This window comes from Nothobranchius furzeri, chromosome 12, assembly GCF_043380555.1.
Source record: "Nothobranchius furzeri strain GRZ-AD chromosome 12, NfurGRZ-RIMD1, whole genome shotgun sequence".
NCBI lineage: Eukaryota > Metazoa > Chordata > Actinopteri > Cyprinodontiformes > Nothobranchiidae > Nothobranchius > Nothobranchius furzeri.
In genome coordinates, this window is record NC_091752.1 from 66,856,369 (window position 1) to 66,879,978 (window position 23,610).

The 23,610-nt window shown below is 42.6% G+C and overlaps 1 protein-coding gene across 3 annotated transcripts in view; it reads right to left on the bottom strand.

Moving 5' to 3' along the window:
* Positions 1-23,610, bottom strand: part of grin2ba (glutamate receptor, ionotropic, N-methyl D-aspartate 2B, genome duplicate a) — a 229,548-nt gene that overhangs the window by 163,189 nt on the left and 42,749 nt on the right. For all 3 annotated transcript variants that reach the window (XM_070542858.1, XM_070542857.1, XM_015945297.3), the window contains one exon: positions 9,413-10,054. In XM_070542858.1, coding sequence (XP_070398959.1) covers positions 9,413-10,030 — 618 coding nt within the window. In that variant the 5' untranslated portion in view covers positions 10,031-10,054. The remainder of the gene's footprint in view (positions 1-9,412; positions 10,055-23,610) is intronic.

The window sequence follows — 23,610 nt, forward strand, 5'->3', positions numbered from 1 at the left end:
GTGTGTGTGTGTGTGTGTGTGTGTGTGTGTGTGTGTGTATGCGTGCGTGCTGTAAAGGCTGGTTTTAGCACATAGTGACTCAAGAAAATTATTTTAAAATATGTTTATAAAGATGTAAAGTTAAACTTTATTCACGAGAAACATCTGAGACAGGAGTCGACGTCCCGGTACGTTTACTCCAAGCTCAGTTTAGCAGCCTTAACCTTAACCCAGCCACGCCCCCTAGAAGGCGGGGCTACAGTACGATGATTTTTATTAACCTGAAACTTTCCTTCTACCACTACTGTATCTGATTCAGTCCTTCACAGATGTGGGTGCAGCTGTGCCTTTATCCATCCTTCTCTCCCTCTTCAGCCCGTTTCCATCCAGGCTGCAGTTTCCAGGAGGCAGTTTCTGCTTTTAAAGCACCAGCGGCTTATGGATAGACGGCGGCACACCTGCTGCAACCTCACACCCAAGTCGTTCTCCCCTCAGCAACGCTCTGAGTGCACTCATCCTCTCACTTACCGCCCAGCCCTCCCTCACTCATCTCATTCATTGATAAGGATGTGGGTGCCCTTTGCCACCATCCATCCTTTTCCTTCCTCCTCTGCCTCCTTCTTCTTCATTTCTTCTTAATGCCAGAGCCGGCTGGCTTCCTTCTTCCATTCTGCCCCTTCATTCAGCTCGCCCGCTTTTCAGGCTTTCTAAAGAACCGCTTCCCTTTGCTAAGTCGTACGCAGAAGTGCAACGGCTGCAGTAGATGGAGTCTCACTTTTTAATGCTGCAGCTCTTCTGTCTGGAGAGGAAACCATCTAAATGATCCCGTTCTGTTCTCGTTGCGGGCGTCAGAAGGCTCAAAGGGAATTAGGACGATTGAGAAAAAGGTGTGTTGTGTGCTTCAACTATACCAGACTGTAATGGGAGCCTGAATCTCTCACTGGCAAATGCTGAGCTTTGTGTTGTAGCACCGAACACGGAAACAGATTCTGATCATGATTCCTCCTGATTCCTGATGCAGTAAACCCCTCTGGAGAGCCTGTTTCATAGAATTATCTCATATTAGTCCTCCAAATTCTTCTCCTCCCCAGAACTCGCTAAAAGCCCAACCGTTGTGTTCTCTGCCTCCTGTGTTGCTCCTCATCTCCTCGTTTCCCGTGGATGTGTGATGAAAGAGGAGGGGTTGTCATGTCAACTGTTGTAGCAGCGCTCAGCCTTCAGTCCTGACAGGTGTGTGTGTGTGTGTGTGTGTGTGTGTGTGTGTGCGTGCGTGCGTGCGTGCGTGCGTGCGTGCGTGTGTGTGTGTGTGTGTGGTGAGGTATGGGGGCCAAAATTAAAACTACTGCCCAGCAGCAGGAGGCTATATAAATTCTGAAGCAAACTACCGACCTGATTAATGATAAGCTGGCGCCGGTAACTGAGAGGCTGGCGCTGCTTACTGAGGAATAGCACCTTTACCAGCGTTATTACTAGATAAGCTAGGGACTAGCAGCCCTCGGCTGGTCATTGACTGGTTCAAACACTCCCTCTGCTGTCTATTAGCATGGATAGGCTAGCGTTAGCCTAGACGGGCTGGTGTTAGCATTGGAGAGGCTAGCCATTAGCGTGACTAGGCTGGCCACTAGCTGACTAGTGACTCTCCGAGACATGCTAATGGCTAGCCTCTCTGATGCTAATGCCAGCCTATCCATGCTTAAGGTCCGTTGAGGACGTATGAAATCCAGCTAGGGGCATGCCTAGGCACGCTAATGGCTAGCCTCTCCGAAGCTAACGCCAGCCTATCCATACTAATGGTCCGTCGAGGACGTAGGAAATCCCGCTAGTGGCCAGCCTAGGCACGCTAATGGCTAGCCTCTCCAATGCCAACACCAGCCCGTCCAGGCTAACGCCAACCTATCCATGCTAATATATATTTATATAGCCTCCTGCTGCTGGGCAGTAGTCTTAATTTTGGCCCCCATACTGCACCATATATGTGTTTGTGTCATGATCCACTGGACACAGTATCTAATGTTCATTGAATAATCACACTTTAGCTATGTTTACATGCGCCAGATTTCCTCTATCAGATTCTAATCTTGGTTGATCGGAAGTCCCAGATCTCTGTTTACATGGGCACTGACTGAAATGACCCGATCATGCCGTGAGTATACAAGCACCAGATGAACTAGGTAGAACATGCGCGGAGTTGGCTTTTCCAGGAAAAAATGTTGTAAACAAACATAATTTTATTCGTACGTCTTTCCTCTCGCATTTCATCTTCTTCTCTAGCTTTGTCCACTGACTTATGTTTCTTTCCCCCCATTATGGAACTTCTTTGCATTTTTAGCTGTGTGCTTTTGTTTCTCCTGATCGCTTTAAATAAGCTGCAGGCTCGGCGGTGCGTAACGCCGCTGCTCCTCCACCACAGGAGAGGAGAGCAGGATAATGAACTAATGATCACCCGCTCACTACAGTTAGGGTACCGTCCTCCAGCTCCTCTGACTTGTCCTGAGCGGCTGCAACAATGGCGTCCCCGAGGGGTGGCCATGGCCACCCCTAGGATAATGCTGCCCCTCCAGGATAAGCCAGTGTTAATAAATCACATTAATATTCACTCAAACCATAGATTGATCTTGTTTATTTAAAACTAAATTGTAAAACAAAATAAAAATAATTAAGTTAAATCATTAATTGATGAAGAGCAGTGAGATTCGATCTGTCAGAATGTTTTCTCCTCCCTCTCTTGTAACAAAATTATTGAACAGAACTATAAGTTTATGTATAGGTCTTATCTCACACCGCTTCGGTTAAGCAAGATGTTCCCCAATACGTCTTCAAGATGCCACCGCTGTAGATCCAGCGGTGGATCGGTTATTCATGTCTTCTGGGAATGCAAGAAACTCAAGCAGTTCTGGAGGGCAGTACATGACCTGACGGCCAAAGTGGTATCACCAAAACTGGACATTAACCCTGGACACTACCTCTTCGGTACAGTTCTGGACAAGCAACTACACCCCTCACACTCCAAGAGGATCAATGTCATATCCTACGTAGCAAAGAAATGTATTCTTCTGTGCTGGAACCATCGAAAACCTCCATCACTCAACTTGTTTCTACAGACTCTAAAGGACACTCTGAGACTGGAACAACGTGCATTTATTTTAAAAGACAAAAAAAGATGTGTTTCAAGAAATATCAGGACCTTTACTAGATCTTTAGCAGAGGTGAAAGCAAATTATATGGCAAAGGTGTCCTAAGTCTGTTAGGGCAGAGCATATATATTCATTATATATATGTAATTTACTTCCCCCCCCCCCCCCCCCCCGGCCCCATTTATTTATTTATTTATTATGATGCCCCTTTCCTCCCCCTGTGATGTATGTGATTAATAACATTGAAAATAACCCAATGAAAAGATAATTTAAAAAAAGTTAACTCATTAACAGCCATTGATGACTAAAGTCATCATTTGCATGCTTTTACTGTGTGGGCGTCGGACGAGCCCCCGCACCATGAGAACAAACATCTCAGCTCTAAAGCCGATCTTCATTCGCATACGTCACGTGATCAGGAAGCAGAATATCCATGTGTTAGGAGATTGTTTTGGGCCGCAGCTGTAAAAAGAGTGAGGCACGAACCGGAAAAGCTTCTGCGGATCACAATTCGACAACGGATCATGAAAGAACGGCTAATGCCGAAACGCGCAGATTCTTCCTGATGTAAGAGTGAGTCTCCGCTTTGTTTTAGTTGTTTTGGTTGTTTTGGCGTCGACATCGTCACAGACTCTTATAAAAAACTGTGAAAACTCTGAAAAATGCTGGCAGCGATGGGCTTTTCTGATCAGGAAACGGATGGCAGTGAATAAGTTAATGAGTAAAGAAATAATCAGAATTTAAATTATACATATGTTTCTGCTGCTCACCATTTTAAAAAAGTTTTCATCTCCATAGTTTGTTGGAAACACAGCAAAAGGTAAATTAAACAACAAAATAACATTTAAAACAACTGAAATGTACTTTTCTGAAATGTTTGTGTTAGTAAAACTTTAATTAAATGTTTTGGATACGCACTTGTAACCCAGGGAGCCGCCCTGTCACCATTTTCACTTCGTGGCTTGCACCTGCCGCTCCCTTAATGGTGTGCCTTTAAGAACCCTCTACCTGGCGCTTCCAGTTTTGCTCCATTTGCACTCTGTTGTGGTTGCTGCTCCCGCTGTGGCATATCGGAGCTGGTGATTTAAGAGTCATTCAGTATCAACTGAACTCCAGCCCAAACTCATACTCATGTTAAGTGTACAGCAGTCTGTACAGGGTTGATGCACCGGTGAGTTGTTTGTCCAATTGGCTTTTGCAGTCTGTGTAAATGTGGGCCTCACTGTTGTTTGCTTAACACTGCAGCAGACCACCCATCACCCAGTATTCAGACACTCATGCTGTAATTAGACACGTCTACTCAGTGGTGAGTCAATGTGATTTATTTATTATAATTGTGAAAGTATGGATTTGTTTTGTGAATCTATGGAAAGTAGTTGTACAACATAATCATGTGAACCTAACTGAACTTGGCCTTGTTGTCAGGTTTGACCTAAGTGCACTTAAATTGATTGCTTTGACCTGTTGTTTGATTGCCCTGAGAAACGGGTGTGTTATATGATGAATGTGTGTTTAATGAAATTAACACATATTTGATTTATATTCGTTGTCTTTACTTGTTTTGTCAGCTGACTAATTTGTTTTTTTCTGGTCTTATTTAGGTCAGGTTTTCGTTGTTGCTTGTTTGACCCTTTTGGTTGATTCCCGGTGGTGGGATCCGGGATGGCGAGCCACCCATACCCACTGTGATGTGGTAGGACCTCTGATGTGACAATTGTACATCATCTTGAGTCTATACGGTCTCACCTTTGGATAAAGAGAGATAAAGACTTGCTGGTTAGACTGTCAAAGGAGATCTCTTCTAAAACAAATCGTGGACTCTGGAAATCACGGGATTTACTTTGTTACATTTTTCCATTTATTATACGGGGTGTTGTGTTTTGCAATTCCTGTTATAGTATTATAAGAATATAAAATATAAAAATATAATATATAAATAAATATAAAGGTAATACTTTACATTATTATTATTATATCCTGTTTTTGTTAGTAAATACGTTCATTCTGGAAAGTCTGATTGCGTTTTATTCATGTACTTTGGCTCTGAGGACAGACTTAATATTCATTGCCTGGCCTAGAGTGGGTTACACACTGTTTTTTAAATAAAAACAAATAAAGGAGCAATGTAACACATCGCCAGGCTAAACTTTCCCAGAATTACCGCAAGGACATGTTTGGTGTGCCACCCCAAAAATGTCTTTGGCCCCATCTGGCCCCCCCTATCAAAATTTCTGGAGGTGCCCCTGGGCTGCAAAACGCAAAGATGTCAGCTGAAATTGTACACATGCGCAGTGGGCTTTATTATACTCCAACAATCCTAACGGACGTGTTCATGGATGTCAATAAGAATGATGATCGGACAAAACCATCATTCCGATCAGGCCATAACGGATCAGAATATTCTGACTGACATGTTTACATGAAGAATTTTTTATCTGATAGGGCATTGATTCCGATTACTTGTGCCCATGTAAACTCAGCTACAGTGAATAAAACTAAAATGTAATTTAGGTTATCCTGAGTTATCTCTCTAGTTATGCTGCTATAGGCTTATGGGCTCGACACACGGGAGGCGACGTCGCCTCTCCTCCATTCATTTTCAATGAGACATGCGTAACAAAGCGATAATCGCGGGTCACCCTCCTACCATGCGAAACGCGAAAAACATGAGTGTGAAATTTTGCGCTCGTGCACGTGTCGTGCACAGGCGAGCCAGCGACGCGATCCCAGAAAGTTGAAACATTTTCAACTTTTCATCGCTGTCGCTCGGACCAGGACCAATCAACGGAGGTTTCATTCACTGACCAATGAGCGGACAGGATGCTCCGAGCAAACATGGAGGAGAAGTTGATTATTATATTTTATAATTCAAGGAAAATAAGGATACATTGAGCATCCTTTGAACTTGGACAGCCTTGTTAGGTTGCTGTGAAATGCACACTTGGAAGGTTGCAGACCGTGCATTTGGACACAACCCCAGCGCTTAAAGGTCTTCCCATGAGATTGCGCACAACATTGTTTTCAAGACTTAACCAAATCATGAAACATTCTTTTACATCAACCTTGCTTTTTGAGACTCTGGACCTCTCTCCCCCTGAGCCTGAGGTCAGTGGACTCAGTGGTCTCCTTTAAAAAGCAGCAGAAGACTCACCTGTTCAAGCTGGCTTTTGCGTGACCTTCATCACCTCCCTCTCCTCATTCTGTTCTTATTCCACCTTTCCATTGATTTCCCTCTTTCCTGTTCATTTTCTCCCTCTCCCTTTGCTTACATTTTTTGTTCTTTTCTCCTTTTAAACATATTTTAACCATTTTTTAAATCTTTCTATACTTTAATTTCTTTTTGTTTTTGTGAAGCGCCTCATGATTTTTATCTTGAGAGGCCCTGTATAAAAGACCATCTTCTTTAGTCAACCCTTGGTCTTTTCACCCTGAAGCATCCGATACTCCCTTCCGCAGCTTCTTCTTTCCACTTCCAGACCGAATTGTGTGAAACCTTCGTCTTTCCTCTTTGAACCCTCCACTCCCATCTGTCCAACACCTTCACAGACAGATCCATCTGGAGCTCAATCCAACCAAACACCTCTCCTTTCCCAGCTCCTTCGCTCAAAGCACAATTCTTTTCCCACCCAATCTCATTCTCTCCACCACTATCTCAATTACTCCTATTTCCCATGCGTCTCTTTCTTCCCCTCCTCCTCTCTGATCCCTCTCGATCGTATTTTTGCCACTCCATCGTCTCGGTCCATTAGGCACACACAAATCCGTTTGGAGACACGCAGCCCTGATTTCTGTCTCCAGGGCTTTGGTGCGGCCAGGAGAAACATCTCAGGAGAGGCTAACTCTGTCGCGTGCCGAGGGAAATCCATTTAAACCTCTGTCACAACAAAATGCTGCTCTTTTCAACGCTCTGGTGCACTTGCGTACTTAATGAAGAATGCTGAATCTCTTGACTTCCTGGTGCTGCCATCCCACCCATATGCCCGCATGTTTCCTCAAACATAATGCAACAGGAGGACAGGTGGATTGCTTCAGAAGAATTATTTTTGTTTTTGAGGACATTTGGAGCTGGAGGCTAAAGGCTGATGGATTTTGCAGCAGAGTGTGTAGGGAGGCGTTGTGCATCTAGCGGGTGTGTGTGCAGAGCTGTTGGAGGAGTGTGTTTTTAAATGGGAGTAGACTGGTCCCTGTCAAATCTCCCCTTAGAGCCGTAATGAGAAGCAGCAGAGAGAAGAGCTTCAGTGGGGGCCGCCGGCCTCGCAGTGTCACTGCAGCTCATGTCTCTGCTGGCACGGCGACCTGTTGACACCAGAGGGTCGGCAGACAAACGCGGCGATGACAACACGGATGTCAGCGATGAGCCGCTGACTCTGCCTGGCAGAACTCACAACAAGGTGTTTGGTTAAATACTCGTCTGCGGAGACTTCTTCTCAAGCTTCTGCTCTAGAAAAACACAGAATAAATGTTCTGCTAAACACTCGTCCTGTTTGAAGCTCCAAATCATCGAACAATTCAATTCAATTCAATTCAAAAATACTTTATTAATCCCAGAGGGAAATTGATTACCGGCATTTGGTCATTAAGACGTTCCCACAGTTCCGGCTGAATGAGCCGGTTTTTGTTCTGAACGTCCAAACCCGGATCCCAGCGGTCTGCAGATGAAGCAGCAGCAGATTGCTTGATCCCATTAGGCAAGGCCTGGTAAACAGGCAGAGATCTAAAAACCCTGTCCTGGTGCAATCTCCAGCTGATCTTGTCGCTGGCATCGTTTCTGTTGGCCGTTTGGCTTTCAAGTCAGACCCCCCACCCCCAGCTAATCCTTCCTGCCTGCCTTTCTGCGCACTAATATGGTACCAGCACAATGGCGTGAGAAGAGCTGAGAGACGTTCTACTGCAGTGAAGCGAGGTTTGATTTCCACGAGAGGTTTTCATGTATAAAGACTTCAGGAAAACTAGCATTTTCCTTTAATATCCTGTTTTAGACTCAGAATTGTTGGGAAAAGCATGACAACCTTTAAAGGGACTTTACGGACATTTTAATTTTTATGCTCGCGATTGCCCCCTCAGGCCAAAAGTGTAACTGCAGCTTCAATAGAATGCGCACGAGGTGCGCATGCTGTACGTGCACACTCCTTCTTAACGAAAATAACAGCTGAGACAGTCCCGTGTGTGTGTGTGTGGGGGGGGGGGGGGGGAGGACAGGAGAATGTGCAGCTAATTAGTTAAATAATTTGGTTCTGTACCTTTCTCTTCAGCACAGCCAACAAAGGTTTATGATGGGTCAGTCCTCCTGCATGCTCAGATCATTCCCTTCCCTTGCTTGAAAAATTGTTCCAAAATGAAAGTTGAACCCACATCTTTTTTATCTGTGAATTCAATGCCGTTCGGCGAGTCTCGAATAAAAATTTGGGCATCTTGCTGTAAAAAAATATACCATTAATGTAAAAAAGAAACTCTAAATAAACTATGTTCACATCCAGAATCGAACCCAGGTCTTCTGCATGAGAGTCCGACGTCTTTCAAGGTAAGCTAAAGCACCAGTAACATTCAGACTATCTAACATTTATATCCTTGATGACAGCTGAAACAACGTCAAACCAAAGAACAGTTCGGAGCGAAAATGGCTATTTTGTTGCTAATTCGCAGGAAATTTCTAGAAGAAAGTTCTACAGAAAGAAGCTAAGGGTCCTCAGAAATGTAGCTAGCTTTGTCACTAGGTGTTAGGAACACTGCCTCTCTCTCTGCTGCTTGAGCTACTGATAGCAAATGCTACGGGCTATGCCTGAGCGTGAACGCGCATGAAGCAGCCTGCTCGACCCGAGCGTCTCTCTTTTTCTGTGATTTTACAGAAAAACAGGCAATCACAGTAAAAATGCCAGGGCTCATTCTACAGGACCAGGGCATTGCAGGAGAATGTATGAAGAAGACATTTATTATTTCTATACATGTTTTGGCTGTCAGACTTCCGTAATGCCCCTTTAAACTGTGCACCTTTAGGAACCTTGAGGTCCTTGTTCAGTCTAGAATAGCATGTAAGTGGAAACAGCTGCACAAGCAAACCGCAGCCAATCCAGAAAGGCTTCAGGATTAAAAACCAACCAATCACCTGTGAGGGATATTTCATGATGACAACCATGAATCAGAATGGAGGCATAAGTTTGGTGTTTTCATCACAGCAAACACAGCCAAATGCAGAAGTCCACATTAATCATTACTGACCAACAACCTACTGCTACTTTTTACAGCACAAGGACCTCTTGAACACCACAAACACATATTTTGCATAACATTAGGTGTCCTACCTTGGCAGCCATGATCATAGAGGAGCCCCCACGAACTCCGAGGATGGGAATATGGGTTTGAGCGGAAATGAAGTCCAGGATCTGAGCAATGGCCTCTTGGTCGGTGTCATCACCAAACACCACGCCCTGCAGCCAGTGCTCTGTCATCAGGTCACAGATGCTCTTGATGATGCTCTTTGGGTCCGTCTCATTCATGGTCAGCACCTCCACGTTGGGCGCCATGTGGATGAAGTCCTCCTTCTCTCGGGCCCCCGCAAGCGTCACCTCGCTGGAGTTGCCCACTAGGACGACAGCAATGCTGAGGCCCCGTAAAATGTTGGGCAGAGCCAAGTGATGCGGAGGGGGCTGAGGGATGGGTATGTAGTGGGCGCCGCCGCCCCCACCTACCCCACTCTTTTCTCTCCTTGAGTGGCAGGAGGCCGGGGGTAGGTGGAGAAGGCAGAGCAGCAGAAGTAAGAGCGGCAGGCAGAGTGAGGTGTTTGTGCGGCGGTTGAGTGATGGAGGCAGAAGACGATGCAGGCTCCGAAACTGTTCTTGCACCCGGACAACGCTGGAGTAGAAGCAGGCCCCAGCAGGTCCTCGAGGCAGGGAGGAACCGCAGCGTCCGCAGACAGGCATAGTGCAGGAGTGGGAGAGGATCACCTACAAAAGACAAGGGCGGGGAACAGAGGTGACGATAGATAGAGGTTTGATGAAGAGGGAGAAGGAGGGAAAAGGAGAAAGGAGGAGATAAAGGAAAAACAAGTTAACATTTTTAAACGGATCAAAGCAACCAAATACAGACGAGTGTGGTTTTAATATTTATTCACAGAACTGAATGACTGAAGCAAAAAAGAAGTAAAAGAGAAACTGGGGCTAAAATAAAGCTTGAAAACATGAAAGCAGCTGCAGTAGATACAAAAAGTCACAGATAGACTAGCTGACTAATCTCATGTCCAAACAAAAGCATCTGGACTTGTTTACTGTCTAGGAAGCATTATGCTTCTCATACCAGGACCTTCTTGGTTAAACAGTCCCCTGACTCTCCTCAAGGTCGTCGTCAGCCTCTGTTCTTCCGATAAACCCAACCGTGTCGGGTTTATTGTTTACAGATGTAATCCAAATGCTAAATCCCAAATACTTCAATATCAAAGTGTCAAAATACTGAAGCTGAGAGGAGTGTCTGGAGCTTTAAAAGAGAAACCAAACAACTACAAAAACAGATCTTCCGGCTCTTGGAGAGTCCACACGCTTTTTTCTCCTCTCCCTCCCTCCTCATCCCAAGGCTCTTTGTCCTGTCTTTGTGTGTACGGCGCTTTCTCCATTTTTTCTGGAAACTGGAAATTATCAAAAATGGACCTGGTCAGTTGGTCTCTCAACGCAATTGACAAAATTTTGTCAATGATGAGAACGGGAGAAGGGGCTCACGGAGGCCCCTCTGGGACAGAGCCGGCTGGGCATATCATGGACTCCTGGAAACAGTGGAACCTGATCTGCCTCTCTCAACTGTCTGTAGAGGATTCTGAAGATGTTTGGATAGTCGTCGTTTTGGTGTCGGGATTCTTGCTGTTTGGCCTGAGCGGTTACCCGGCTTACTGGAAAATTGACAAGCTTTCGAGGAATATTGGCTCAATCCCGGAGCTCAGAATGGAATGCACCGCGCTGTGAACGCACAAACTCATATAATTGTCGAGATGAGTCGTAAGCTTGGAACTTTGGCTGAGATTCAGGCTCTGGCATAAAAGATGGATTCCATCAAGGAGCGAGTGGACGGATCACCACGGATTGGGATTGATTAATTACGCCATTATTGGATCTAGAGGGGTTGCAGACCAACAGACCACTAAGGCGGAGAGAAAATCATCTCTGTCTGTACCCAAAACAATTCTTATTTGAATCTGGTGCCCTTGGAGCCTGTGAGGCTGAAGTGATAACTCTCCCCTCAGAAGAAATGTGGAATGCTGCGGTCGCTATGGAAACTCTTTCTCCCTATCCCAGCCTGGGCGGGACTGTGACCGGTGAAGGCCGTGGAACCGTATCTAGGAGTCACTGTGCTCTCTAACCCATTATCTCCCTCCCCCGTCCAAACGGAGGTGATGAGCGCTGCTCTTGCGGCCGCACACTCTGAAGTGAGGAGAGTCCCAACCCTACCTCCCCACCTAGTAGACACTTATGTTGTGCACCGTGTGAAGTTTGTGTGCATATCTGTCTGAGGTGTTTTTTTGCACAGCAAAGCTGCAGACAATGATAACTGCACACCGTGTCCTCCATAGTTGAGATTGAGTATATGGATCACTCTCTGCTTCTTTTCTAACTCTGAGGGTGATCCTCTATGATAAGCCCACTAGAGCTGTTTCTCAGTTGTAATGGAAAACCATCTCAACTGTAAATCGAGACGAGCCCAAGAGTGGACATTAGTGGAAAAGGGCCATATGATGAACTGACCAACACAGCTAAACTACAAATGTAGTTTCTTAGGAGGGAAGAAAGGAAGAGAGCAGCAGAACAATTTGGCACGGCAAGAAGAAAGCAAGTAAAGGCAAGTGTCGAAAGGCAGATGGAGGAAAAGACGAGTCCTCCCCAGCGCTGACAAACTCTCTGAAGGGAGATGAGTGACGCACCGTGACTGAGATGCAGACAGGATGACTGATGTAGAAATGGATTTGGTGACTGACAGCTCACAGGGCAAGGATACAAAACCCGCCCTCACCACTCAACCCCCGTTGGCCAGGCCAGCCCTCCTTCCAGTATCCGTATCTCTTTCTCTGGCTGACTCCAATCTCCTCGTGATCTCTTCTGGAAGATTTTTAAGAATGGGACCAAAGATAGGCGGGTCAGGTGAGTCAGGGAAAAGGGAAACTCAGTAAAGAAACAGAATCTATGTTTACATCAGACAGAGTGGGAGGGCGTTTGTCCCCCAGGCGTAGGCGGGAATGGATGCTCCCTTCGCTTTTCGTGGGCCGCATTCACCGCAAAGCCGAGGAAGTGGACGGGTAAAATCTTGAGTAGTGCATTGTGGGTATATCTCACACATGACTGCCGCTAACAAGGCAGATGGAAGCTGCAACGACGAACAAAAACACTAAAACAATATCCACCCTGTGAAGCTGACAGCTGAAGAGACGGGGAATGACAGAGGAGAAAAAAGCAAGAAGAAGATTGAGAGAAAGGATAAAGGGATGCGCACACAGATGACAGAACAACTTCTGTGGGGAAAACTAATTGCTGGAGGTTCGTCAGCTCTAATTACAGGTCCCTATGTTAATTTTCTATTGCACACCACTCTGCAGGAAGTATGGGGGGGTGGGAGGGATGGTGGGAGGCACGGAGATGCAGAAACAAGAGAGAAACGGTGTAAAAGAAGAAGAGAGAGGGATGACGGAGAGCAGGAAGAACAACCAGGAAGACGACAAGGAGGAGTGATAGAGCGAGGAAGAGAAAGAGCGAAAGAGAGATGGCCTCTTCGAATCTGGACTTCTCTGGCAGCACTCTGTTTCCATGGCAACAATTAAAATAGGCCTGCACGCTGTAGAGACACCGCTGATGGACACGGAGTTATACAGACATTTTGTAATAATCATCGATCACGAAAACGCAGAAGCAAAGTCCAGAGAGCCGTCGCTCTACTGCATGTTGTTTAAGGAGGATGTGATCAATGTTAAAGCGCATGCATGCACGCACACACACACACACACACACACACACACACACACACACACACACACACACACACACACACACACACACACAAGGGTTGTCACGGTAACCGGTATAGCGGTAAACCCCGATAAAAAAGTTGACAATAAAAATAACCGTCCAGTTTTTAAAAAACTATATTATCTCGGTGGGTTTACCGTGGCCGCGGTTTCGGCGCGATGACCCTTACCAGCCACCGTCGCTTCAGCTGAAGTTCCCGCTGCGCGCACACGCACTTTTTAATTTGCAACGGCACCAAAACTTTGAAGCTGAAATAATGGCCGAAGGAGGAGACGGCAGCGCCCAGGACATCCATCAGCCCTCAAAGAAGACTAAATCGGAAGTATGGGCATATTTGGGATTTCTGAAAAATGCTGAGGGACAGTTAATAGAAGACGGCTATCCCGTTTGCAGAACGTGCAGGAAACAAGTGTCTGCAGAAGGCAGCAGCACTTCAAATCTCATGGCACATCTGCGTGACGATCACCCACGTCTCCACAGCCAGTGCAAGGTAAGTTAACATTAGCATTTTAGCTGAAATGCATGACGTGAGGACTTTTGGTTGAGGGAGAATGCAACGAGTCACTATATGCTGCAGCCGCAGCGTCCTCTGCCAGCATTTAAACCGTGTCACGGACACCCTGTTGCTGGATGAAGCATCTTATTTGTTGATGATGAAGAGAAATATACAATTAGTTCCTTGTCATGGATTTGTTTACTTATTCAATGCCATTTATACTTGAACATTTGGATTTGATTACATAGTGTAGTAGTTATTTTAGTAATTTGTTTAAAGTGGCTATTTATTTTAAATACATATTTTTTAAGGTTGACTTGTACAGCGCTCAAGTCAAGTGTGGACTGGAGTTTTAGATTTTCATTTTGATAATGAAGAAAACAAGTATATGAGAAAACAAGTGGTGTTTCTTTGATTTGTTTACATATTGTTTATGTTTTGAATGTTTGGATTTGTATAATTTAAACCTGCACTGACTACTGTAACATGTTCCAGAAAAATAAGCTATTTGTTCCTTTACTTGTGAAAAGTTGCACTTTTGCTAAGGCTTTGTGTTATTTTAGGTTTAATAAACACTGTTAAACCTTTTCAGAACTATTTCAGTTTGTGTAGAACAGGACTATCAATGCTTTCTGAACATATGCAACACCGTTTAAAAAATACCGCGATAATACCGAAAACCGTGATAATTTTGGTCACAATAACCGTGAGGTTAAATTTTCATACCGTGACAACCCTAACACACACACACTTCAATACAGAAGTCTCTGACACATTTTACATTAGAGCACAAACGTACAAATACGTAGTTTCTCAAGCATCCTCTAAGATCAACATCTTGTTCTCTCCTTCTCTGCCTTAAACACACACACACACACCAGTGGCTGCAGATCACATCAGCCATCACGCTGTGTAACTTCAATGACCATTCAGAAAGACAAGGCCATTAAAAGATCCCAGGGCTAGTCGAAGGACGTCTCGTGAAGAAACATGAAAGGCGTGAGTTAAACGCTACGACATTACGGCCCTGAATGACCCCGTTTGGCTGCCAGACAGCCCCCACGTTTCACCCGCCATTTGCTCCATTACACACAGTCGTATCAGTAATGCACGGCAGATAGTTCCCGCCAGCTCAAGACGACAAAGGTCCAAGTGATTACACAACAAATTCAGATCTACTTTCTAGAAACGTCAGAGGTTAACTTTTCAGTGAAGGAAAGGAAAAGAAGTTGGCTTCTAGCTTAAAATTAGCTTCAAAACTAGCGCTGTCATGCTAAGATGCTAATTTCCACCAATGCTAAGTTTGTTTGTCTGACGTTTTTGTGAAGATGTTCCACACCATTCATATAAAGCTAAGAAGACAACTTCCCCACCAGTACTAACGTAAGAAAATCACCACAGCTCAGTGAACAGAGATCTCTAGAACTAGCCAGAAATAGTTTCTGCTATCAAAGCTACTCAGTTATCAGAGAAAGGAGCCGTCACTGTTGATGCTACGGCCGCGATGGATTCATGGGTGGTACCTCCGCTCCGTAGGAGTGATGTTAAAAGAGACGACCGTGGAGAAGAAATCTAACTAGGAAGGTTGTTTTTGATTTAGCATCCAGGAGCAGAGCACATCTCAGCCAGCATAGGCTAACCATTAGCATTAGCAACTTTGGGCTTGTGTTCCTGTGTTACACCAACGTCGCAGAGCAGCAGAAGAGTCGTGTTATATCATGAATATCTTTGAATTTGAATTTTTTGAATTTGAATTTATTCAGTCAAACAAAACATAATAATAATATAATCAATAAAACATTATATTACATTTAAAGTGACTGAAAAGGCTCAGGCCGAAGCAAAATGCTTATATTTATGCCTGTCCTTTTTAACCAATTAAACTAATTGAAGCGCCTCGTGATTTTTATCTTGAGAGGCGCTATAGAAATTATATTTTCTTCTTCTAATCTACCCCTTTAACACATAAATCTGTACAATTTAAGCAAAAATAGAAAAGAAGAAGAGAATTATACACCATTTAGTCAAATAAATTCACAATACTCTTACATTTACAACACAACTTATAAACTCTCGTAACCATCAAAAATTATCTTCAAAACCATTTTTTTGAACAACAAAAATGTACCACAAGTTCTTACATTTACACTTGCATTATTCCATAGTTTAACCCCCCACCACAGATATACATTTCCTTTTAACTTCTTTTTTTGCCGTATTTTCCGGACTATGAGTCGCACTTTTTTTCATAGTCTGGCTGGTCCTGCGACTTATATACCAAAGTGGCTTATATACCAAATTATGTAAACCGCGCTGCTGCGGGCCGACTCCGACCCAGGAATGAGCTCTCCCCGCCCGCTGGGAGGGTTTGAAACACCGCCATCCTCTGCTGGAGCCTGTCGCGGGGTGCTGCACCCTGGTTGTTTATTCTGTTGTTGTTACCGGTACTTGTCTTGCAATGTGAAACGCTTGGTCTCAGATTTTTTAAGAAAAATAATAAAATTTCCCCCCAAATGCGACTTAAATATGTTTTTTGTTCTTCGTCATACATTTTATGGCTGGTGCGACTTATACTCTGGAAAATACGGTAATTTCTCTAAAATCATACTTGGTTTCTACACAAGAAAAAAACTTTTGTATACTTTGGGAAAGTAACTTTATTTTTGCTTTATATATTATTTGCATTATTTAATAGTATACTATATACTATATATATACGAATTTGAATTTATAATAATGAGTAAGACTCCAAGTCTTTGTTTTCTGCACACCCCTAGTCGTACTCTAGGGGAAAAAAAGCTCCGGTGCATCTGTTTCAGCACAGAGAATTCAGTCAGAGGAGGAAAGTAGCTTCAGACGACCAGATTTGGGGTCCTGTTTCCTGATTTTTGGACATCTCTCCTCTGATTGGCTAACAACGTAACTCTACCACTGACTCTGTTTGCTCTGCAACGTTGATGTTTTGTCACCACAGATAACACAAGCCTGGAGGAGTTCTGCTGTGTGGTAAAGTTGCTAATGCTAACAGTTAGCTTCTACTAGCCAAGATGTTCTCTGCTATTTCCTGGATGCTAAACCAACAACAGCCTTCCCCGTCATGAGTCAAGATGGGTGATTCCAGATAGATCTGTCAGGCTTTTCTAATCTAATGGTGTTGAAAATGAATTCATTGATGCCCAGTTGTTGAAAATTATTGAACTTTTGTGAAATAAACCCATAAATCGAGTATAAACATGGGAGTGGGTTTAAGTCTCTGGGTGACGCCTTTGTCAGTGCTCCCCAGTGCAGCTGTGGCAACATCGTAGCTCATCACCACCAAGAGGTGAATGTGTGTGTGAGTGGGTGAATGACTGATTGTGTTGTGAAGCACCTTGGGGGGTTGTAGAACCCTAAGAAGGTGCTACACAAATACAGACCATTTTCCATATTAGGCGTTTCCTTATACGGGAGCCCATGAGGACAAAACATATTTACTTATTTGTAACAAGCAGTAACAAAACATTCATTCATAAACGTTGTTTTACACAATTACCTCTTTACTCGTTGCCAGTGATGAAAGGGAGTCTTGCTGGAGGTTGAACGATCCGACAAAATATTCGTTCCAAAATTGCGCTCCCGGGGATTTGTGACCATAATGACCATCCGTTGGTAAGGGGTGTTTCTCAATGCCAAGGAACCTTGACTTGATGTCTTGGCCCCACCCTGGTTGCCTAGGAGATACGTTATCGGGAGCCCAAGATGTGTTCCAATGTTCATGTTCTACTGAGGCGTGTGTTCTCCGTTTGTTAGCTGTTTAGCTAGCTGAGCAAGGATACACAGGAGGTGTCTTGTAGCCTAGCCTTGGTCAAAAATTACCCAGAATACACCGCTGTATTTTCAAAAGGACGGCGGATCAGAAGCCAGCAGCTACTTCGGGGAAAATGTTTAAGTTTAAAAGTAAGTCAGCTAATTTAAAATGTTTTTTTAGATCCAAAGAAGTTATCTATGGTTGGTTAGTTGCTTAGTAGTTGCAGCTTCGGTGGCTAGCGGGTAGTAAATCACTTATATTTTTAAGTAAAAGACTTGTTATATATTTATATTGAAACTAATATGTATAAAATATAACGTTATCTCCCGTGTCACGTGACGTTACGTCACCACCGTGGAAGCTGCAGTCACGTGATGCAAGTCTGTTACTTTTAACCGTTTTCTTTGACCAAGGAAGGACAGTGTCCTCGTAAGTAAGGCACCTGGCCTCGCAAGATATCGCCTTGACATTGAGAAACACCCATGGTCTAACTCAAACTCAAAAATACTGCTTTCTTGCAGTTATGTACTGCCCTCCATCACAAAGGAAAATACACACCGTCACTTTAAATGTTAGACTTCCTGATTTATCAAAGCAGCTTTGTTCTTTCAGTTGGCATTGTTGAATCTTTTTCCAGAGGTAGGGAAAGATCCTCATCCGTTTTAAAAAAGCCCTGCAGATGAATCCAGAAGCCTTATTGCTGCTGAGAGTCGGTGGCGTTACCATGGACAACGTGAGCTCGCTCTGCTGCAGCACTCCGGGTAGTAGTACCTGTTAAGAGTCCCACGAAGGCCTGATCAGCATTACTCACATTACCTGTCAGGAGGTTTTATGATGTGGCTGACTGGAGCAGGAACCGCATGTTTACATTTAAATGCAGAACACGTTCTTATTAGTGCCTTTAAAGGGAGAACGCTTCCTCTTGTCCTCCTGCCTCTGCGATTCCAGTAGTTACACGAGCCAGTCAAACAAACGCAGCGCCTAAGTGGGCCCAGATGCACAATGAAGATGGTAAAAGCGATTAATAAAAACTTCAAGGCCAACGTGGATCATATTGATGTAGCAGAAAATTGAGAGCGGGATACGAGGGTTAAAACAAGCAGGATTTTCTCTGCATCTGTAAATCACAGGTTTGTAGAGGAGCTCACAGATCTGGCGTTACAGCAGCCCTCCCTAATAGGGATGGGTACCTTTGACATTTGAATCGATTCGGTATTAACTCCCGGTACCTAGGAATCGATACCGGTACTTAACGGTACCAATTTTCGATACTTTTGAGTGTTTAATATTTTAATTCTCTTTTATAATAAAATATTTTTTTTTCTCAATACATAACCATATTTGATAAATATCACGATAAATAACATACAACTGTTTGTATTTTAACATCGTCCTTGTAGTTTTACAAGCTGATAATTAAACTGAAGCAAATATCTTTACTGTGAACTAAATTTACTGTGTATCTTCATTCCTTTTGCCATCTTTTTTCATTTGATTTTTCCTACTGGGAAGTTAGAATTTCCAAGGAGAAAGCGAACGCACCATTAGCTGATAACAATGGTGGCAATGGAAGCTAATTTATCAAGCTAATGTTATCTTAAACAGTTTATTTAGCTGCTGGAGCAGATTAAAACGATGATGCCTCACACTTAGATCGTTGTCACTGGTTTCATCTTCACCCAATCACCCGTCACATTTAGTAAAGTGAAGCCAAACTTTAGAGCGCGTTCGTGTTCTAGTCGGAAATTCGGAGTTCCGAGGAGAAAGCGAACGCACCATTAACGAAACGGAAGCTAACAAATCAAGCTAACGTTATCTTAAACATTTTATTTACCTACCGGAGCAGATTAAGATTGAGTACAATTTAATCAGCATCTCTGCCCTATTAGGAGTGTCGTCGAGGAGTGGGAGTCGTGTTACCATGGTGACCTCAATGAGACCCCGGCCGCAGCTTAAACACTTTTCTGCCTTGGATGTTTTTATACTTCTTACACGGTTTAAACACTGCAGTTGGGACATTTTCACTAAAGTCCCAAATTACATTGGCGCTGTAGACTGAAGCTCTATTGATCAATCCCCAAAAGCTCTCGTTTGGAGCCCATGCTTGTCTTCGCTGATGCCCTAATCCTGGCAGATGCTAATCTTGTTTCTAACAAGACCGTGAACGACCATATTTAATTGTTTTTCACACTGAGGAAGCATTTCCAGAGGACAGACCCCTGCTCCCCAGGAGATCTGACCTGGCCACCAGGTGGGTCACTGCGGCGCATACAGATGATCAGAGGAATCAGCTGGAGGCCAGAACTGCTGCCAAACCTGTGGAACCTTAAATTATGAAAGAGATGCGAGTCTAATGAGTGAAGTCATCAAGTGCTCTGATAAATATTCATGGGAGACCGTCTGAGCGGTCTGCTGAAGAGGTGGAAGGTGGCGTGTGATTATGTGTTTGGACATGTGTCTGTACACGGTGTTCTGATGCAGCCGCTCACCACCGTTGCCCTGCCCCCGCCTCTTCTCAGCTTTGCAGTCACATGTTTGCAGGGACTCCGGGGCCAATCTACTGACATCAAGGTCTCTATTTCAGGAAAGACGGGACTCTGAGGTGCCTCCCTTCCACTTATTTGCCCTCTCTTCCTCTGTTGTATCATTTAGTGTCTGCACAACGCATCCTCTCAGCTCTCCCACTTATCTCTCTCTTCTGCTCGCACTCTCTCATCACCCTCTCATCATTATGTGGTAAGTGTCAACTTTAGTCGATGGCGTTATTTGCACGAAAACCGGAGGACAAAAGGCGAATGACAAATTTTCGTACTCGCTGCCTGGTTTGATGTTTAGCATGACAGCAGGAGATGGAAATGGAATGACAATCTCTCCACATCTCCCTGGATGACTTCAGATCTCTGCGGTGCATTATCTTACTCGCCAAGTCAGCCGCGCTGTAACCGGCTTTTAATTTAAACAACCGTGTCTAGTGGAGAAACTCACATGTCACACGAGCTGCAGCAGCAGAGTAAGTAGCAGGCGTTGTGTCAAACCCACGCACACTCCAGGGCTACTTACAAGTGTAATTCTTTTGCCACTGCTAGCTTGTGCTTCGTAAGACTCTGAGACAATGGAAAGTGTTGGTTTTTGATGATTTACATTTTGAGTAGCAAATGGCATCTGTGACTCTGACCCAGAGAACAACCGCTGACAGGTGATGAAAGGAAGCGTTACCTGGACAACCTCTTTGACCGCACAGCAGAGAGACATGGGGGCGGTTGATCTCTCTCTGTCTCACAAACACACGGTTTTAAAACTCTTAATCCTAAACGGGTTTTTAAAAGAAAAACTAATATGTTGTCCTTGCTGCTGCTTTATCTGAACTTTGAGCTGTGCATCATTAGACACACAGATTGTGGTTATATATGGTATAATTATGACAGAAGGAAAGCAGTGGGTTCACTTCCTTTGCTAAAGGTCTGTGATTACGCCTCTGCACACATTTCCCTCTTTATTTAAAAGTGGAGCGTGCGTTTGCGCATGTGTCCAACCTGATGAGCAGTATTGTATCCTCCAGTCCCTTTCAGCCTTCAGCCACGGCGAGCAGCAAGAATCCTGGGTGAGAAAGCTCATTTCCCATCATTCAGAAGAGCTTCTCCATGTTCTGTTGGGCTGTTTCAGTCAGAGATTATGGAGATAGGATTGGAACAATATTTCATGTAAACTTGTACCACTTTTTGCAACTTGAAACATGTTTTGTAAATGTAACTTTCTTTTTGCAAAATGTAATTCACGTTTTTTAACTTTCATTTTGTAACTTGTAACTTTTGTTTTGTAACACGTAACTTTCATTTTGTAACATGTAACTTTTGTTTTGTAACATGTAACTTTCCTTTTGTAACTTGTTTTGTAACATGTAACTTTTATTTTGTAACTTGTAACTTTTGTTTTGTAACACGTAACTTTCATTTTGTAACTTTTGTTTTGTAACATGTAACTTTCATTTTGTAACTTGTAACTTTTGTTTTGTAGCATGCAATTCTCGTTTTATAACATGTAATTATCGGTACATAACATGAAACTTTCATTTTGTAACTGGTAACTTTTGTTTTGTAACACGTCACTTTCATTTTTAACTTGTAACTTTTGTTTTGTAGCATGCAATTCTCGTTTTATAACATGTAACTATCAGTACAAAACATGAAACTTTCATTTTGTAACTTGTAACTTTTGATTTGTAACATGTAACATTTATTTTGTAACTTGTAACTTTTGTTTTGTAACATGTAACTTTTATTTTGTAACTTGAAACTTTTGTTTTGTAACATGTAACTTTTATTTTGTAACTTGTAACTTTTGTTTTGTAACATGAAACTTTCATTTTGTAACTAGTAACTTTTGTTTTGTAACACGTAACTTTCATTTTGTAACTTGTAACTTTTGTTTTGTAGCATGCAATTCTTGTTTTATAACATGTAACTATCGGTACATAACATGAAACTTTCATTTTGTAACTGGTAACTTTTGTTTTGTAACACGTAACTTCATTTTTAACTTGTAACTTTTGTTTTGTAGCATGCAATTCTCATTTTATAACATGTAACTATCGGTACAAAACATGAAACTTTCATTTTGTAACTTGTAACTTTTGATTTGTAACAGGTAACATTCATTTTGTAACTTGTAACTTTTGTTTTGTAACAGGTAACTTTCATTTTGTAACTTGTAACTTTTGTTTTGTAGCATGCAATTCTCGTTTTATAACATGTAATTATCGGTACATAACATGAAACGTTCATTTTGTAACTGGTAACTGTTGTTTTGTAACAAGTAACTTTCATTTTTAACTTGTAACTTTTGTTTTGTAGCATGCAATTCTCGTTTTATAACATGTAACTATCGGTACAAAACATGAAACTTTCATTTTGTAACTTGTAACTTTTGATTTTTAACACGTAACATTCATTTTGTAACTTGCAACTTTTGTTTTGTAACATGTAACTTTCATTTTGTAACTTGTAACTTTTGTTTTGTAACATGTAACTTTTATTTTGTAACTTGTAACTTTTGTTTTGTAACATGAAACTTTCATTTTGTAACTAGTAACTTTTGTTTTGTAACACGTAACTTTCATTTTGTAACTTGTAACTTTTGTTTTGTAGCATGCAATTCTTGTTTTATAACATGTAACTATCGGTACATAACATGAAACTTTCATTTTGTAACTGGTAACTTTTGTTTTGTAACATGTAACTTTCATTTTTAACTTGTAACTTTTGTTTTGTAACAGGTAACTTTCATTTTGTAACTTGTAACTTTTGTTTTGTAACACATAACTTTCATTTTTAACTTGTAACTTTTGTTTTGTAACACGTAACTATCATTTTGTAACTTGTAACTTTTGTTTTTTAGCATGCAATTCTCCTTTTATAACATGTAACTATCGGGACATAACATGAAACTTTCATTTTGTAACTTGGAGCAAAAAATCTACGTACAAGATTCAAATCACAATTCTCAAAACACACATCTTAGTCTACAGTTACAAAACTCAAGTCTACATGATTGGCTGGTCAGACAAAGCCTGTCATTGGTTCTTGGAAAAAGGATGCTAGAATTGGGACAAAATGTTTTAAGATTTAAGTTTTGTAACAGTAGGCTGAGAGTGTGTTTTGAGATTTGTGATTTGAAACTTACATAGATTACATAGATTTATTTGCAAGTTACAAAATGAAAGTTCATGTTACGTACTAAAAGATACATGTTACAAAACAAGAATCACATGCTACAAAACAAAAGTGATGTGTTACAGAACAAATGTTACACTTTAAAAAAAGGTACAAGCTACAAAACTTTGCACAAGTTACATGTAATATTGTCCCAATCCTAGCTCCATTGGCGAGTCACTGTGGTCCAAACAATGAGCCATATGGTTAAATACGACCTTCCTAATGACAAACCATTTTCCATTTGTAATCTTTTCCCCATCTTTATTGCTTTGTGTAGGCACCCTATTTGGAATCAAATTGAATGTTTTGTTTTTACAAATTTTGCTTCCACATTTACATGTGTTTCCACTGATGCAACAAAGATGCTGCCATCTGTGTCAAGACATGACGCAACTAAGAGAAACAGCAGCTAGATGTGTGCATGCAGAGCAAAAACAAAAAAAAAGTAAGTGAAGAATGACGAGAAGTTTTCTGGAGAGGTTCTGAAGGGTGCCAATGTAGCTATAAC